The sequence below is a fragment of the Piliocolobus tephrosceles genome, chromosome 6 (assembly GCF_002776525.5).
Source record: "Piliocolobus tephrosceles isolate RC106 chromosome 6, ASM277652v3, whole genome shotgun sequence".
NCBI classification, from domain to species: domain Eukaryota; kingdom Metazoa; phylum Chordata; class Mammalia; order Primates; family Cercopithecidae; genus Piliocolobus; species Piliocolobus tephrosceles.
In genome coordinates, this window is record NC_045439.1 from 130,628,273 (window position 1) to 130,642,876 (window position 14,604).

A 14,604-nucleotide genomic window follows, 5' to 3' on the forward strand; every position below is an offset into this window, starting at 1 on the left:
CTGCCCATGAGACCTGCTAAATCGACCCTGGGGAGATTCAGGACACACTCAAACTCAGGAGGCTCTAAATAGTAACCTTTATCATTTGGGAATAAATGATGATATGCTTTTTATAACCAATATAGCTTTAGTTTCCTTACTTGTCTCAACTACTTTTCTTCATGGAATGCTAAAATCGGACTACCTTGGGAAACTGAGCCCACTGTAAAAACAAAGTCAGGTCCTAGGGCTGTTCTTCCTTCATGATAACACGTCTAGAGAAAAGGATTTTAACTGCAGTAACATCTGTTTTTTTTTTTTTTTTTTGGTATTGAGTTCCCTTAAGTCTATAATAATTTATATTTGAAAAAAAAAAAGAACTAGCAACTCATAGCATTAGTGTAATAATTTTATTAATAAAACGAACCCATAGGATTCAAACAAGTATACAAAGTATTTTTTTTCCTGTGGGTTAAGTTGTTACACTTTTAATAATAAAAATAAGAAAGTTTTCATAGTTAACTTACCAAAAGCATAACCCTTGCCTATTGTTTCTTATTGTGCAAAACAAAAACAAAGAGTTTTGCCCACAGAAGGATTTTGTGCACCAAAACATGCACATTTTCAATTTCAAAATTTCGGCATCAAAATGAAAATTCCAAGGCCACGTTTTTGTTTTTTCAAACTAAAGAAGAGCAAGAGGGGAATAAACAAGCAAATAAGAGCAGCTAAATTTTTAATCTTCCATTCCCAGGTATTTTCTGTTTCAATGTAGAATTCTCCACATTCATAAAATGATATCTTCAACCTACTGCTTATGGTCAGATATGCCAGTATCAGTTCAATAAGGCAGGTCACACCTTTTAGCTATTCTCTTAAGTCCTACAGAGATAGTTTCACTTCAGTTTCACAGGGTCACTTCAAGATTTACCTTAAAAGGTGACAAAACAATCCTAGTGAAGGATTCCTTTAAGTAGTTGCTTTTCTAGATGAAGCCAAATAATTAAACTTTCTCTCTCTCCATACTGGAGTTTGTTTCTTTCATTATGTTTTAGTATCAAGGAGTTGAACAATGCCTTGACAAGGCATGAACTACAACTTAGAAGTCAATAAACAGTTGAAGACAATAAACAATGATCTTTTGTAAAGTAAAAATCAACTGTTTAGAAAACACTTAAATACACATTACCTGTTTAAAGACACACACACAAAAGAGCAAAATTCAAAAACCAAATCAAGGAATAACGTTTTGTGACAATTTCAGTAGCACAATTACTGGTCTAACAGTTTTGCATTGTGGTAATTTAAATAGCGGCTTACAATGAGAGAACTATGCAGGATGCTTCCATGATTGCAGAGAAGAGAGGTAAGCCCAGAGGGTGAAAAGCATACATTTGCCTAATGTGTGTAGAAAATTCCCTGATCAAATGGCCAACTAACTCTTAAATACAAAATTTAACCTTAGAAGAACTTTTCTATTTTTGGTGAACATTGATTGAAAGAAAAATCATCATTCTGTTAAATGAAGTACAGTATTCTGCAGGGGAAGCACCAGGGTTTCTAGATCAAACCCTTAGGACATGAAGAAAACCAAAGTACTCTGCTAGTTCAAAATCTCTATCACAGGAATCCCTGGCTCCCTTCCACGTGTCCAGAGATGCTCTCAGCTCACAAAACCAACAGATGGCGGGAAAAGCAAGTGAACGTGTGACCATGTAGGAGGGGGCAGTAAAACACTGCTCAGACTTTTAGCAGCAACACAATCCTGTCGGTCTGAATATCCTGAGGTTAAAGGATAATAAAATATTGCACCAACACAATAAAGAAAAAATCACAGTTTAAACAGAATTACTAAAGAACTGGAATAATGTACAATGCAGTGACTGCTATCAGTAGACCTAGGTCTCTTGACATGGATTAAAGTTGTGTCTTTTTAAAAAAATGGCACTCCTACCTTCTTTTGGTTTGGTGTTTATTTTGACATTCTCTTAGGTATACATATATTTACTTCCATTTAATGCTAACTTACTGAATTTTCCCCTTGGCCCAGTTTCATATTTAGTGATAGATGAGATTGTTGCTGTAAACAGCAGTAACTCCAAAGAAGAGTACTCAAGGCGAGAGATTTAAAAACATATCTGATAACCCCATTAGAGGTAGGTTAGAAAAAGGCCTTTTATTTTGGACTGTGTAGTTATCAAGGCATCCTGCAGATGCAACAACCTTTTCTCTCACTTCTTTCTCTGACATGCTCCTAGGTAAATAAGATATGAGGAAAATCAACATATATCCTGTTAAAGCACTTAAAGGGGGTAAAAAGTACAGCCTTCAACAAAATGTGTTTTCACACTGAAATTCATCTTTCCCCTTTGAACTGACAAGCTTTTCAAGAAACCCTTTCTTGGTTTCATAATACTGTACTGCCAATTTATAAACTACATTTTAGTCTACCCTTGAAAGAATGAAAACTGTAGTACTTCATTAGGACCTCATATGACCATGATCTCAAGAAAAGATACTTTCAATGTCTCTAGGCCTGAATATGATAGGAAATCATGAAGCACCCAAAACCTCAGGGTCTCACTTCGTATTTGGAGTGGGCCATTTTCCTATTCATGCACACCCTTGTTTTGTTACCCTCTCCAAAATCAATTCTTCCCCTCTTCTGTTCATATCGCCTTCATTCCACTCTTTAAAACACCATGGGAAACTCCCACAGTGTTTCCACTGTTTACAGATTCCTTTCTCTCAGGTCAGCGCAGGCACCCTTTCACTTACTCTATAACCATCAGGACTTCCATTACATTCTGTGACTTTGCACATCTTCATCCCAGTTTTTAACAGGGATATATATATATGACCACCACATAAACTTGTGCAGCAATCCTGTCGGCCCACCAGAAATTTCTCACATTCTTTAATTCCTATTGCCTTCAGTCTTGATATTCATTTATGTTTTCAAGTGAATCTTTCCTGTCTCTTTCCCAAAAAGGCAGAAGGAAAAGAACCAACATTCTAATCTGATGATGAACACAGTGATTTCTGAAATATGTTCACAGAATGAAGGAAACAGGCTGGGTCTCTTCTACATCGCTAGGATGTGGATCAACCTGCAAAAAAAGAGCAGACTGAGATTAGTGTTGTAGCATTATTTAAAATGATTCTAGTACCTATTTCTAATTACATGATGGTTATATGCCAAGTTGGTCAGAGCCTGCTATTAGTAAGTCCCAGAAGGTGCTTAAGTTCTCTATATTCCATGGCCAAATAACACACCTTAGAGGCAATCCACAATACTGTATATGATGCCACAGATCACGAGGAAAATAGTAAAAAAAATCTGGCAAAAGAATCAGTGATAATCTATTACCACTGTATAAACAATTTTTTTTTTTAAATTTTTTAAATTTTTTTTTTGTTTTTTGAGACAGAGTCTCGCTCTGTCCACCAGGCTGGAGTGCAGTGGCGCGATCTCGGCTCACTGCAAGCTCCGCCTCCCGGGTTCCCGCCATTCTCCTGCCTCAGCCTCCAGAGTAGCTGGGACTACAGGCGCCCGCCACGGCGCCCGGCTAACTTTTTTTTGTATTTTTAGTAGAGACGGGGTTTCACCGTGGTCTCGATCTCCTGACCTTGTGATCCGCCCGCCTCAGCCTCCCAAAGTGCTGGGATTACAGGCGTGAGCCACCGTGCCCGGCCGTATAAACAAATTTAAATGTATCCCTTACTAATTATGAGTCAGCAACAGATACTCTAATAAATGGATGACAAAAAATGATTTGAAAATAATACAGTAAAAGTCTAATTTTCTTTTGCTTTGCTTACCTCTGCATAAAGAGGTGGGGGTTGAAACCGGAATTCCTGTATACAGGCAAACATAGGACAGCACACTTCTTCCTCACAGTTAGGGGGTTGAGGGTAAGAAGGAATGTGTCTAGAGAATTCTTCCTCTGATACCACATCTGCATAATTTGGTGGTGCTGAAATAGAAATGAAGTTGGAGTAAGAAATCCACTCAAAAATTAATCTCAATTCTTAACTGTTACAAAAACAAGAAACAGCTAAATCTGAAGATAAAAATACGGCATTCTTTCCCTCTAATCAGCAAGGTTTTATGCATATTACAATAAAAAATAGTTTCTCCCTTTATTAAACTACTACTAATAGATTATATTCTAGTCTCTTGAGATATAGGTAAACAAATATCACTGAAATATGACTACAGAAAATATGTAACACACCACACATTTGACTTTTCATTGTTTTCCTATTACAAATAGGAATTAGCAAATGTATATCTTATTCCTGAATCTGCTATCAGCAGCTTTGCATCCTAGATAAAGCTAAACGTTCAAAGCCCCTCCCAGGACTAACGCTTTATGATTTTTTAGTAGTAGGAATACAGAGTAGCAGTACTAATCAACATTTGAGCACTTCATAGCTTATATATTCTGTTCTTGGGTATTTTCTAGGTAAAACTTCATTATGAAAGAACACCAAAATATTTTACCTTCAGGCTGTTCTGGCAGGGTCAGTGTCAACCAGCTCATATCCATACTGAATTGGCTGGCAATGCTGGAGTTTCTGCTGCCAAAACCATTATATGGAATTGTACCAATCACTAATGGCAGTTCAAGCATCAATTTTTTAGCACCAGGAATGTGAATGTACACCTAATAAGCCAAAAAAAAAAAAAAAAAAAGAGAGAGAGAGAGAGAGAGAGAAAGGAACAAATGTAAGTTACACCTCCAGCAGGTAGCCCAATTAATTTCTTTTTTCATAGAAACAAATGCTTTTGTCAGTTGCCACCACCCTCATCACAATTCTCAATTGTCTTGATTAAACAAAATGAAGAGTATACAAAACATAGTGAATGCTCTGTGACAGAGAACTGTGTCCTTAACATGCATCACTTTAGGCTTGCATGGCTCATATAGTAATTACAGAAAACAAAGGATATGTCTTCAATATAACAAACACACTTTAATGCACCTCAATTCTTTTATGGCATTCTATTAAATCCCTTCTGGGGAATAGTTTTTTATTAAAAACAAGGGCTAATCTTCACACAGTCCCCAATTGGTGTTAATGCTGACTATGCACAGTAACATGACATCAGTTATTGTCCATTATACACATTTTTTTTTTAAAGAGCTTTGCTTACAGCTAAGGAATAGTCCACTCTGATAATGCAGCAATCCAGGATGGATGGAGTGACAGGTGGAATTTTGAGCGTTTTCCCATTCCATGTGTCCGTGCTCCCAGAAGCAATGTGGTTTCCTCGCACATTGGCGACCATGTGTCGAATGGTCTTTGTTTTTCCACTAGCCAAATACGTCTGGGTTTGGAAGATAGCAGCCTTTGGAACAATCAGACGAGAGGAACAATTCTCTATTTCTGCATAGATTGGAATAGCTTCTCCTAAAAAGAAAGCAAAACCAGGGAGGATTCAGGGACTCTTTAAAAAGTTCTCACCACAGTGGATTAGGGCCATATAGCTGAAATGTTCCAACATCACTTTAACAAATTGAGAAGCTTTGATGGAAAACATATTGTAAATTCAAGCCAGAGAAATAAAAATTCACTGCAGGTTGTGGTAGATCTTATTTTCTAATTATTGCATTATTGACTTTTCTCATGTAGCAATATTGCATTAGCAATTCTAAAGATATGTAAATGACCAGTGTCTATATAAATTAGGATAAGACATACAAATAAATGATTCAGGACTATGTTAAGTATAATAGATCACTAACAAACTCATTAGTGCTTATCAAATTAAAATCTGCCCAAGAGGAGAACAAAGCCTTGCTTTTAAGGAATTAATAATGTTAAGGCACAGAAAGAATCAACGGATGGATTAGGCAAGTTTTATAACATTATGGCTCCACATCATACCATTCCATACTGAATTCCTTTCTAACAAGTCCGATTCCTGAAGCAGGGGCCAAATCCACTGCTGGAAATGGGCCCTTCACTATTGGCAGTTCCAGTAACAATCTGATCGTTAAGTTTGTTAATATACTACATTCCAGTCCCAAGTATTTGCATATATCAAGCCAGCAAGGAATCAGAATGTCTAACAGCATTTCATACTCCAATAGTTCTCTTCTTAGCAATACAACCCTGGAGATTCTTTTGCAACATTAAAATCAGATGCTGGCATTTTCTCATTCCTCTAGTTATATTCTTTGTTACTAAAGTAACAGGATCGAAGTCAGAAAAAAACAGGAGTTTGACTGGAAACAATTCCTCCATTTAAAAATACTTAAATATCAATTATTTATATTAAAAATGTATCACTATTCATGTTTTAAAATACTATACACGTCATACAATTACAAAAAACACTATTTAAAATCACTTAAAATTAGCTAAGAAAATGAATGAAATCTTTCATTTGGACTTTCATGCATTTTGCTTACCATTACAGTATCCCTTTCTTTCAATTTTGGCACTCAGCGAGACTGGACCAGAAGTGAAAAACCAACAGCCAACCATTTTCTCTTGAGTTTTCAATACAGGGGTCTTGAAAATATCAAACAATAAAATAACCTTAATTAAGCCACTCTAGAGAACTCATGTAACTTAAAATTATGTCTTTCTTCACAGAATGGTTGTAAAGAAATACCAAAAAATGAATAAAACTTTCTTATCCTTATGTAACATATTAGCCCAAATATGCACAAAAACACAGGGTGTTAAGACTCCCCCTTTTAGGAAAATCACAGTGAATTTTCAGATTCAAAAATTAGCATGACACCATTTTATTTTACCCTGAAGTAATTATGTTTCCAGGAAATAATATACCATGTTTTTTTCAAAAAAATCAAAAGCTGTATTAGTACTTATAAACATGACAGAATTATTTTTAAGACTTTATATATAAAAGTCAGGTGGAAGGATAAATGTTATAAAAATAAAAAATAAAAATAAGAAATAACAAGAACATGATATTTATTTTGGCATTTAATAAGTGGAATAATCAAACAGCCTTTTCCCACCACGTACTTCAAAATGCATTATCAAGCAGAAATTTCATGTGTTCTTAATTTGGAATGGTTTTGGGGTTTTGTGTAATAGTGCAATAACGTGTAGTGTTAACAGATCTGAAAAGCTTATTAAACATACTATCTCACTATAGTATTCTATTCTATAGTGTCAAGAGAAGTTACTACAAGATTTATAATGTTCAGTTTACAAGTTACATACACCAAAGCTTTCTGTAACACCCAGTTACTTGCAAAATTTTTTCTTTATTTATACAAAGAATAGCAAGGGATCAACAGTGTCTGTTTTTAGCAAAGCCAATCCCTTTAAATCAATTCCTGCAATGGTCATAAAAACTTTAAGAATATTTAACCTGCCAATTCTAAGTAGTTTTTAAAATACAAGCTACTTAGCATCACCAATTTTCAAAAATGGTTTTAAAGCAGCTGTTAAAGTCATAGCTATAAGCCAGGCCAGCTGGGTGCTGGCTATTTTATGATTCTGACCACAAGAGGCCATGTAACCACAGCATATCCGCTGTCTTTTCATATCTAAAGGTGAACATTAAATTCTATTTCTTTTACATGTGAAAATAAGACTTAAACAACAACTTTTTAACTGCTAGCTTTTTCCTTGTCTTTCAAAAACACAGGCTAGAAAAACCTCCAACATGAAAAGTACATCTTTGTCACATCAGTATCGTGATGGAAAGTTTAAATTATCTCAGTATTTTCTACGAAGTAAAAAAAATCATTCATTCATATTTAAATGAAGAACCATTAGGTCCTAGTAGCTATCATGAAAGTACAAGGTATAATTTTATATTATTTTGATAATATGGGTTTAGATAAAAGAATCTAGCTCATTAGCTCCCATCTTGCCTATTCTGTTGTTACTTATAGCCTGATCTTTCTTATCAGTCTACAGTATTTCTGGTGATTATTATAAGTTCAATGCTTTAATGTGGCCAAATCTGTCATAAGGAAATGATAAGTGAAAGGATCTCGGCGGCAGCTGCATGCACTTACTTAATGTTAGAAAATGACATGCAAAATGGAAGGATACATAGCATAATGGCCTGAGCTTCAATAACAGGCTGAGCATGATTAATACTCTTCCATAATTACTGTTCCTCAACCTGCTATTATTGAGGAGTTTAGAATACCCCAGTCCTGTAAATGTGGCCACTCTGGTAAAAGTAACTACTCTCTATGTGTGCATTATTGTTATTAAGCCTTATTAATGCATTTCAAGCCTGTGTAACTTTTTGGCAAAAGAAGCCCTGAACAGCAGGGACATAATCAATAGTATTAACACACACAATTTGTAATTTGTCCAACCTAGAATCATATATTTATAGTGAATGCCTTTGGGTTACAAGATTGTGTTTTCCAAGCCATCAGAAAGTGACAGGACAGACTACCAGTAAACTGGCTAAATATAGATCCCACTGTTGAAAGGAAGGAGGAAGGGAGGGAAGGAGGAAGAGAAGGAGGAAGAGAAAAAGGAAGAACTTACTAGTAATGCTGGTGTGTTGACATCGACATGACTAACAACCTGCAGTTCCCTCTTTACACTCTGATCAGGTACCTTGGGTCGTTCCAACACTGCCCGGACACAGTACTGAATGCTTCCATATTTCCCAGTAAATGAGGTGACCAAAGGTCTGAAACCAACCAAAGACATTAATTATGAGTTTACTTTCAGTTAAACATAGCCAAAAAAAGCATGGTTTAAAATGTTTTAGGTTGGAAATAAAAAATGAGTAAGTCTATTTAGGGACTATTCAGTATAAACATGCATACTTGAGAATCAGAAGATACCTAGCAGTGATACATTCGGATGGACATATTGAAGAGAAAGATAACCACAAAATTATACAGTTTCACTTACTCAGATGGAAGTTGAAAGCGAAATGGAAATTCATGTTTTCCAGGCTGTAATAAAATGATGCCTTCACCTATAAGAGATCGTATTTTATTTTAATGAAGGATGGTTAGTATTAGATCAAGAGTTTTCACAATGTAAATAATTTTTTGAAGGAAGTTTTTCTTGCTACAAAATGCACCATACTCCAAAAGTTTATTAAACAAATGTACAGAATTAAATTTGAGTGTGTGTGTGTGTGTGTGTGTATGCGTGTGTATGTGTTTGAGAGACGGGGTCTTGCTCTATTGCCCAGGCCAGGGTGCTATGGCCTTGAACTCCTGGGCCCAAGCAATCTTCCTGCCTCAGACTCCCAAGGAGCTGGGACTACAGGCATGTGCCACAGTTCTTCACTAATTTTTAGTAATTCTTTCCAGAGATGGGGTCTTGCTATATTGCCCAAGCTGGTCTCAAACTCCTGGCCTCAAATGATTCTCCCACCTTGGACTCCCAAAGCACTAAGCTTATAGGGGTGAGCTACTGCACTTGGCCAGTTTTTGCCAAGTACCATAACACTTACACATACATACATACATATATTCCATTCTCAAATAGGCCAATTACTAAAGTGCTAAGGCTCAGAACTCCAACATGCATATATATGTGTATATGGATATGTATATTTGTGTGTGTGTGTGTGTGTGTGTAAAAATCACAACTGCTTACCCCCATTCTATTATACTAATGGGAAATACCAATATTAAACTGGACCAAAAACGAATTTAGCAAAAGACAGATTTATTCTGGGTATACCAGAAACATCACATTGAGTATTCTTTGAGCAGAAATGGAAAAGGGAGTGAAAACTTTATGAATATTATTAATATTTGGTATAACACAAAACAGCCAAACCAACAAGACAAGCTATTAAGCAAGTCATGCATGTATCCTTGAGCTCTCCTGACTAACAAAGAGTTTCTTGGTGGCTAACTTGGGAATACAGAAAGGGCTTCACCAAGCATGGCCACCGCCCTTTTCTCAGCTTTGGGTTACCAGCTCCATTTTATTTCATGCAGAAGCTTATCACTGGATTGTAAGAAGGCCAAAATGCAGGGTGTGGAGGGACTTTGTAAGGCCAGAGGCACCACTGAAACCTGTGATGAAGGTACCAAGACAATCTGTTTAATTCAGATCCAAAGTAGACTTCGTGGCTTTCACGGTTGGTCAGGAGGCTCTCTTGAAAGACTTATACACTCTCCTTTCATTTCATGCTCAGATTTAATATTGAACTCCCTTATTGTGGATAGGATAAATAAGATGAAGAAATGGGAACACAGAGAGAGAACTCTGAGATTTGCCTGGTCATCTGATACTAAAATGAAGATTTCTACTTTATCCATTCATTAAAAAAATTAAAGAAATCAGTAGTGAAATGGGAACTTTTTATCCCTTAAATAAAAAAACAGAGTTTTATTTTATGACCTTAACCAAGTCAGCTGACATTTCAACTTTGTACTTTCAGAAAACAGGAACACATTACTGACCCATTAAGTCTTCTGAATCTATCCCCAATTTTTAATGTGTTAACATCAAGGGTGATAAAAAAGTGACACACCTGCCACTTAAGTCAATTTGAATACTCCACAGGTGGGTGACTGGAGGCAAAGTGAAGAACAAGTCACAGGGGCATGAGATCATGTTAAATTCAGTGGCAGGGAGAGTCCCAGTGGCTGAGGTGTGCTCAGGAAGGTTGCAGCAGAGCTACAGTACCAGGGACCAGGGAAGCATCTCAACCTGATGGCTGTGGAGTGAAAGGCTCAAGGCAATCCCAGTGCTCCTAAAGGAGCTGGGCTGAAGTTCTAATTTGAAATTATTAGATTACAGAACATGACCAAGTATTTACAAATATTTTGAAGTATGTATTTCATTTCAGTTTAAAAATGCATAGTGCTTAGATTTCAGGCACTGTGGATAATCCTCAAATAGACCGCGGGAGGAAAGGAGATTACATGCTTGTACACAAGTAATTACCATAGAGTGCTAGAACCTAGAGCATTTACAAAGGAACAGGGGTGGGCCCAACATCTTCAGGACCTGAGGGCTGGAATGGAGACAGGTAGGAAGCGAAATTTAGATAAGGGAATAGCATGAGGAAGAGCATAGCAGGCATGTGTGGGAAACAGAGTTACCCAGGATGCTGAAGACAATGAGAGAGATGAAGTTCCCCTTTCATTAAGAAACAAATTGACATAGGATCCATATCATTTAAAATGAGACTTTCAACTATCTCAAAACATAAACAGGAAAAAGAAATAGGAAAACTGATAAAAATGGGTTACAATATTTGGAATTCACTCTGTTTTCTTTTCCTCTTTCTCAATTTTTTTTTTAATGTAAAAGGTTCACAAGTTGAACCATGTGCCCATTTCTGCTCTGCACCAGTTAACTGCTCATTATTTCTGTCTCGTATACTGAGCCCTACAAAGTCACAGAAAGATGTTTCAATCACTAATGGTCTTACAGCCAAAGCTCATAATTAAAGGTTTTGATGAGCCATGGGATGCAGAAGACCATTACAGAGGCAGAGACTGGGGCTCAGGAAGGGTGAGTTACTTGCATAAGGTCACACTGCTGGTGGGTGACCAAGAACTGAAACCAACTCTCTGATTCTGTCTTGTCTTTCTACTACAATTTCTCAATAAAAATATGAAGAAAAGCAATCACAATGATAGCAAGTAGTTGAATTAGATTAAGGATGTCAAATAATTATCTGGAGAGCATTTGTGAAAACAGATCCCAGTGCTACATAACATGGATTTCTAAAAATCTCCTTAGGTGATTGAAACACAGCCAGGTTTTGTAATGAAATGACCCCCAGAATATAGACTGTGTCAAGATGCTAACTTCTTCCAAGCTATAGACATTAGGGGTGACTTATTTTTTTTCCTCAGCTAAAAGAGACTATGGTCTTAAGCAAAATGTAATTGTGCCAATATGTGCTATGATACATTCTAAAACAAGTTTAAGATTTTCAAATTGTCTAGCTTTTACATTCTGTTCCATATGTATATATGTGTGTGCATGTGACAAATAAACATCTGACTTGTGAATTAAAAAACTATTTGTTAGCCCAGATTTTACCAAAGCAGTTTTTTATTGCTAATTCCAGGTTCAACTGTTTTTAATTTTACATCTATTTACTCAGCAGTCACAGGCCCAGAGATAGAATCCAAAGTCCTGGACAAAAATGAATGTATGTCTCTCTCCCAACGTCCTTGACTCCATTCAGCCATCTTGCAAATTGTGTTGTCTGCTTCCACTGGCGCCTGGGTTGATCCTGGAAGCCATACTGAGGAAAGGGTATGAAGGAGTAAGAACTATCACCAGCACACTGTTCCCATTGACCCAAAAGGCAGTTTTGGTTCCAAATACGGTTTTCCTCACTACAATTTTGGGATCACTCAGATGATCGCTTACCTTGAGGACTTCGCTATGTCCACAGTAGGATAAGGCAAAACCACATATTCTATTATATTTTGTATAAGACATAGCACATAAATATAATGTGTTCACTCTTCAAGGAGAGGAGGTACATACCATCGTTTTACTTAATAGATAAAAGCTCGTGGCAAAAAGTTAAAAGTTTAAACTAGTTTCCATCCATGAAGTAAGAGTAAGACTCATGGTTCTCAGTATTTTCATGACTAAAGGGATCCAATTTTTGGTATCTAATATTAATAAAACACTCATGTAGTGTGTCCCCACATGGGTACTTCTGGAAAAGTCTACACTATGAACTGGACTTCACCAAAGTGAGCAGGAAGGGAAATCCAGACATGCCCAGATGCCCTTGTCTCTAAAGGCATTTTGAGTGGAGAGATGTGGGGGAGAGGGGAAGAAGTGGGTAGGAGGGGAGGAGGAGGATGGGGAGGAAGAGGATGCAGTAGAAACAGCAGCAGTATCAGGTACAGGCACAACTCTTACTAAGGGGCCCTGCTCGAAACCAAGCATGATGGTCAAGTCTAGAAAACACTTCTTTTGAACTCCTACCCCTCGGAAACTACTTCCCTATTCCCAAAACCAAATTTCTGCTAATTCATCACGAACCAAGAACATGTCCAGGATAGGGAGGAGTGGAAGCCATAAGACACGGGCACCACAAAATGTAACCTCATAGCCGCTGGTACCACCATCCCTTCCTTGACCAGAAAGAACAGGACCTAGATTTTTGGATCCCCCACTGTCCAATCACAGGTTCCCACCGCACCCAATGGCCCCCTCCCCTCGCGGTCCTACTCAGGCCCGGCGGGCAAGGGGCGGGGCGCCAGGTAGAGCTGCGCACCAAGGACGTGCGGTCTCTCCTTACCCGCGAGGCTAGGCCGGACCCGACCCCCGGAAGCCTGCCCTGATCTCAACTGCCAGGTGGGCATCCCGCCGGCACGCGGCCTCCCGGCTCCTCCCCGGCCCCGTAGCCTGGCGGGGGAACCCCAGGCGCTCGCCTGCGCTTACCGGCTGGGGGCTCCCGCAGGCTGAGGCGCACGTTCAGGTACTCCACCTCCGAGAAGACAGCCAGGGCCGAAGCGCTGGCTGAGGCGCGGGGGCCGGCGCTCGGGCCCCAGGCGGCGGTGGCGCGGCCCTGGGCCTCCAGGCGCAGCGCGCGCAGGGCCACCGGCTCGGACGCCTCCAGCAGCACGTGCCCGGCCACTGTCTCGCCGCTGGAGTAGCAGCCCTTGCGCTCGTCCTCGAACACCAGACCCAGGCTCTTCACGCGGCCCTCGGCACCCACGGCCGCCGCGCACCCAGCCTCGCCGCCCATCCCGCCGGGCGACTCGTCCCTGCCCCTGAGGTCGGCAGAGACCCGGAGCCGGGGTCGCGAGCACAGCCGCACCGCTGTCACAGGCGCTCGCGGCAGGCTCAGGCCGCCGCGGCAGCCGTGCGGTACCCGACAGAGCACCGGCTCGCCGAGGGGCCTGTCGCTTTAACAAACCCAGTTGGGGCTGGAAAAGGGTCGGGACAGCCCACCCCCGGCGGACGGCCATAGGTCAGTTGCGAGCCCTGCTTCTTGCTGATTTGTTGTAGATGGTCACTGAGTTATTTTATTGGCGCTCCCACGCGTGGGTTGGCGCAGGAAGGCCGTGCGTGATCAGGGAGTGTTGGCCAATCGGGAGGCTCCGGCGTGCACGTGCACAGGACGTTTACTGGCTGAGGCCAGGCACAGTCCTGGAGCCCAGGCCAATAGCGAGGCGGTGCGCCCATGTGGACAGACAGTGGGAAACAATATCTGTCAGGGAGGGGGCGGAACAGGGTTTTCTCCGGCTCTCAGCGTGTCAGCCGTTCCTATAGTTACGAACGGGGGAGGGGTTTCTAGCAGCGTAAGGACTTTGCCGGAGTCACTGGGTTCTCCCTAGAGCATGAAGTTGTGGCTGTAACTGGCTTGTGTTTATGATTACATCTGCAATACTCAAGAGGAAATAGATGCTCTGCGAAATGGAACTCGGCAATATTTCCTTTTGAGATCTTGGGGGCTGGCCGCATCGGGACTTTAATGAATGACTTGGAATCTTCTAACCTCCAGGTTTTTGATCCCCGCCTCTCCCAGGTTTCAGAATTCCCAGACTATGTAAGAGCCATAGATAAGAAAAATGAGGGTTGTGGTTTTAAACCTGATATGTCCCCTAAGGAGTTCTCTTCCTAAGCTCCGCAGTATCGCTGTTAGGAATAGCTGGAACTCTGATTCTTCCTGCTGTAAATAAGGTCATGCATCACACTGTT

The 14,604-nt window shown here is 39.7% G+C and overlaps 1 protein-coding gene across 1 annotated transcript; it reads right to left on the reverse strand.

Annotated features, from left to right (window-relative positions):
* Positions 1 to 370: 370 nt before the first annotated feature.
* ARRDC4 (arrestin domain containing 4) lies at positions 371 to 13,828 on the reverse strand. The gene is made up of 8 exons (XM_023220869.2): positions 13,342 to 13,828; positions 8,860 to 8,926; positions 8,485 to 8,632; positions 6,402 to 6,504; positions 5,141 to 5,397; positions 4,487 to 4,649; positions 3,802 to 3,956; positions 371 to 3,089 (listed from the first exon to the last, which is right to left on the reverse strand). Exons 1-8 carry the CDS (start codon positions 13,646 to 13,648, stop codon positions 3,033 to 3,035), a joined length of 1,257 nt encoding a protein of 418 aa, XP_023076637.1. The 5' UTR covers positions 13,649 to 13,828; the 3' UTR covers positions 371 to 3,032.
* Positions 13,829 to 14,604: the final 776 nt, after the last annotated feature.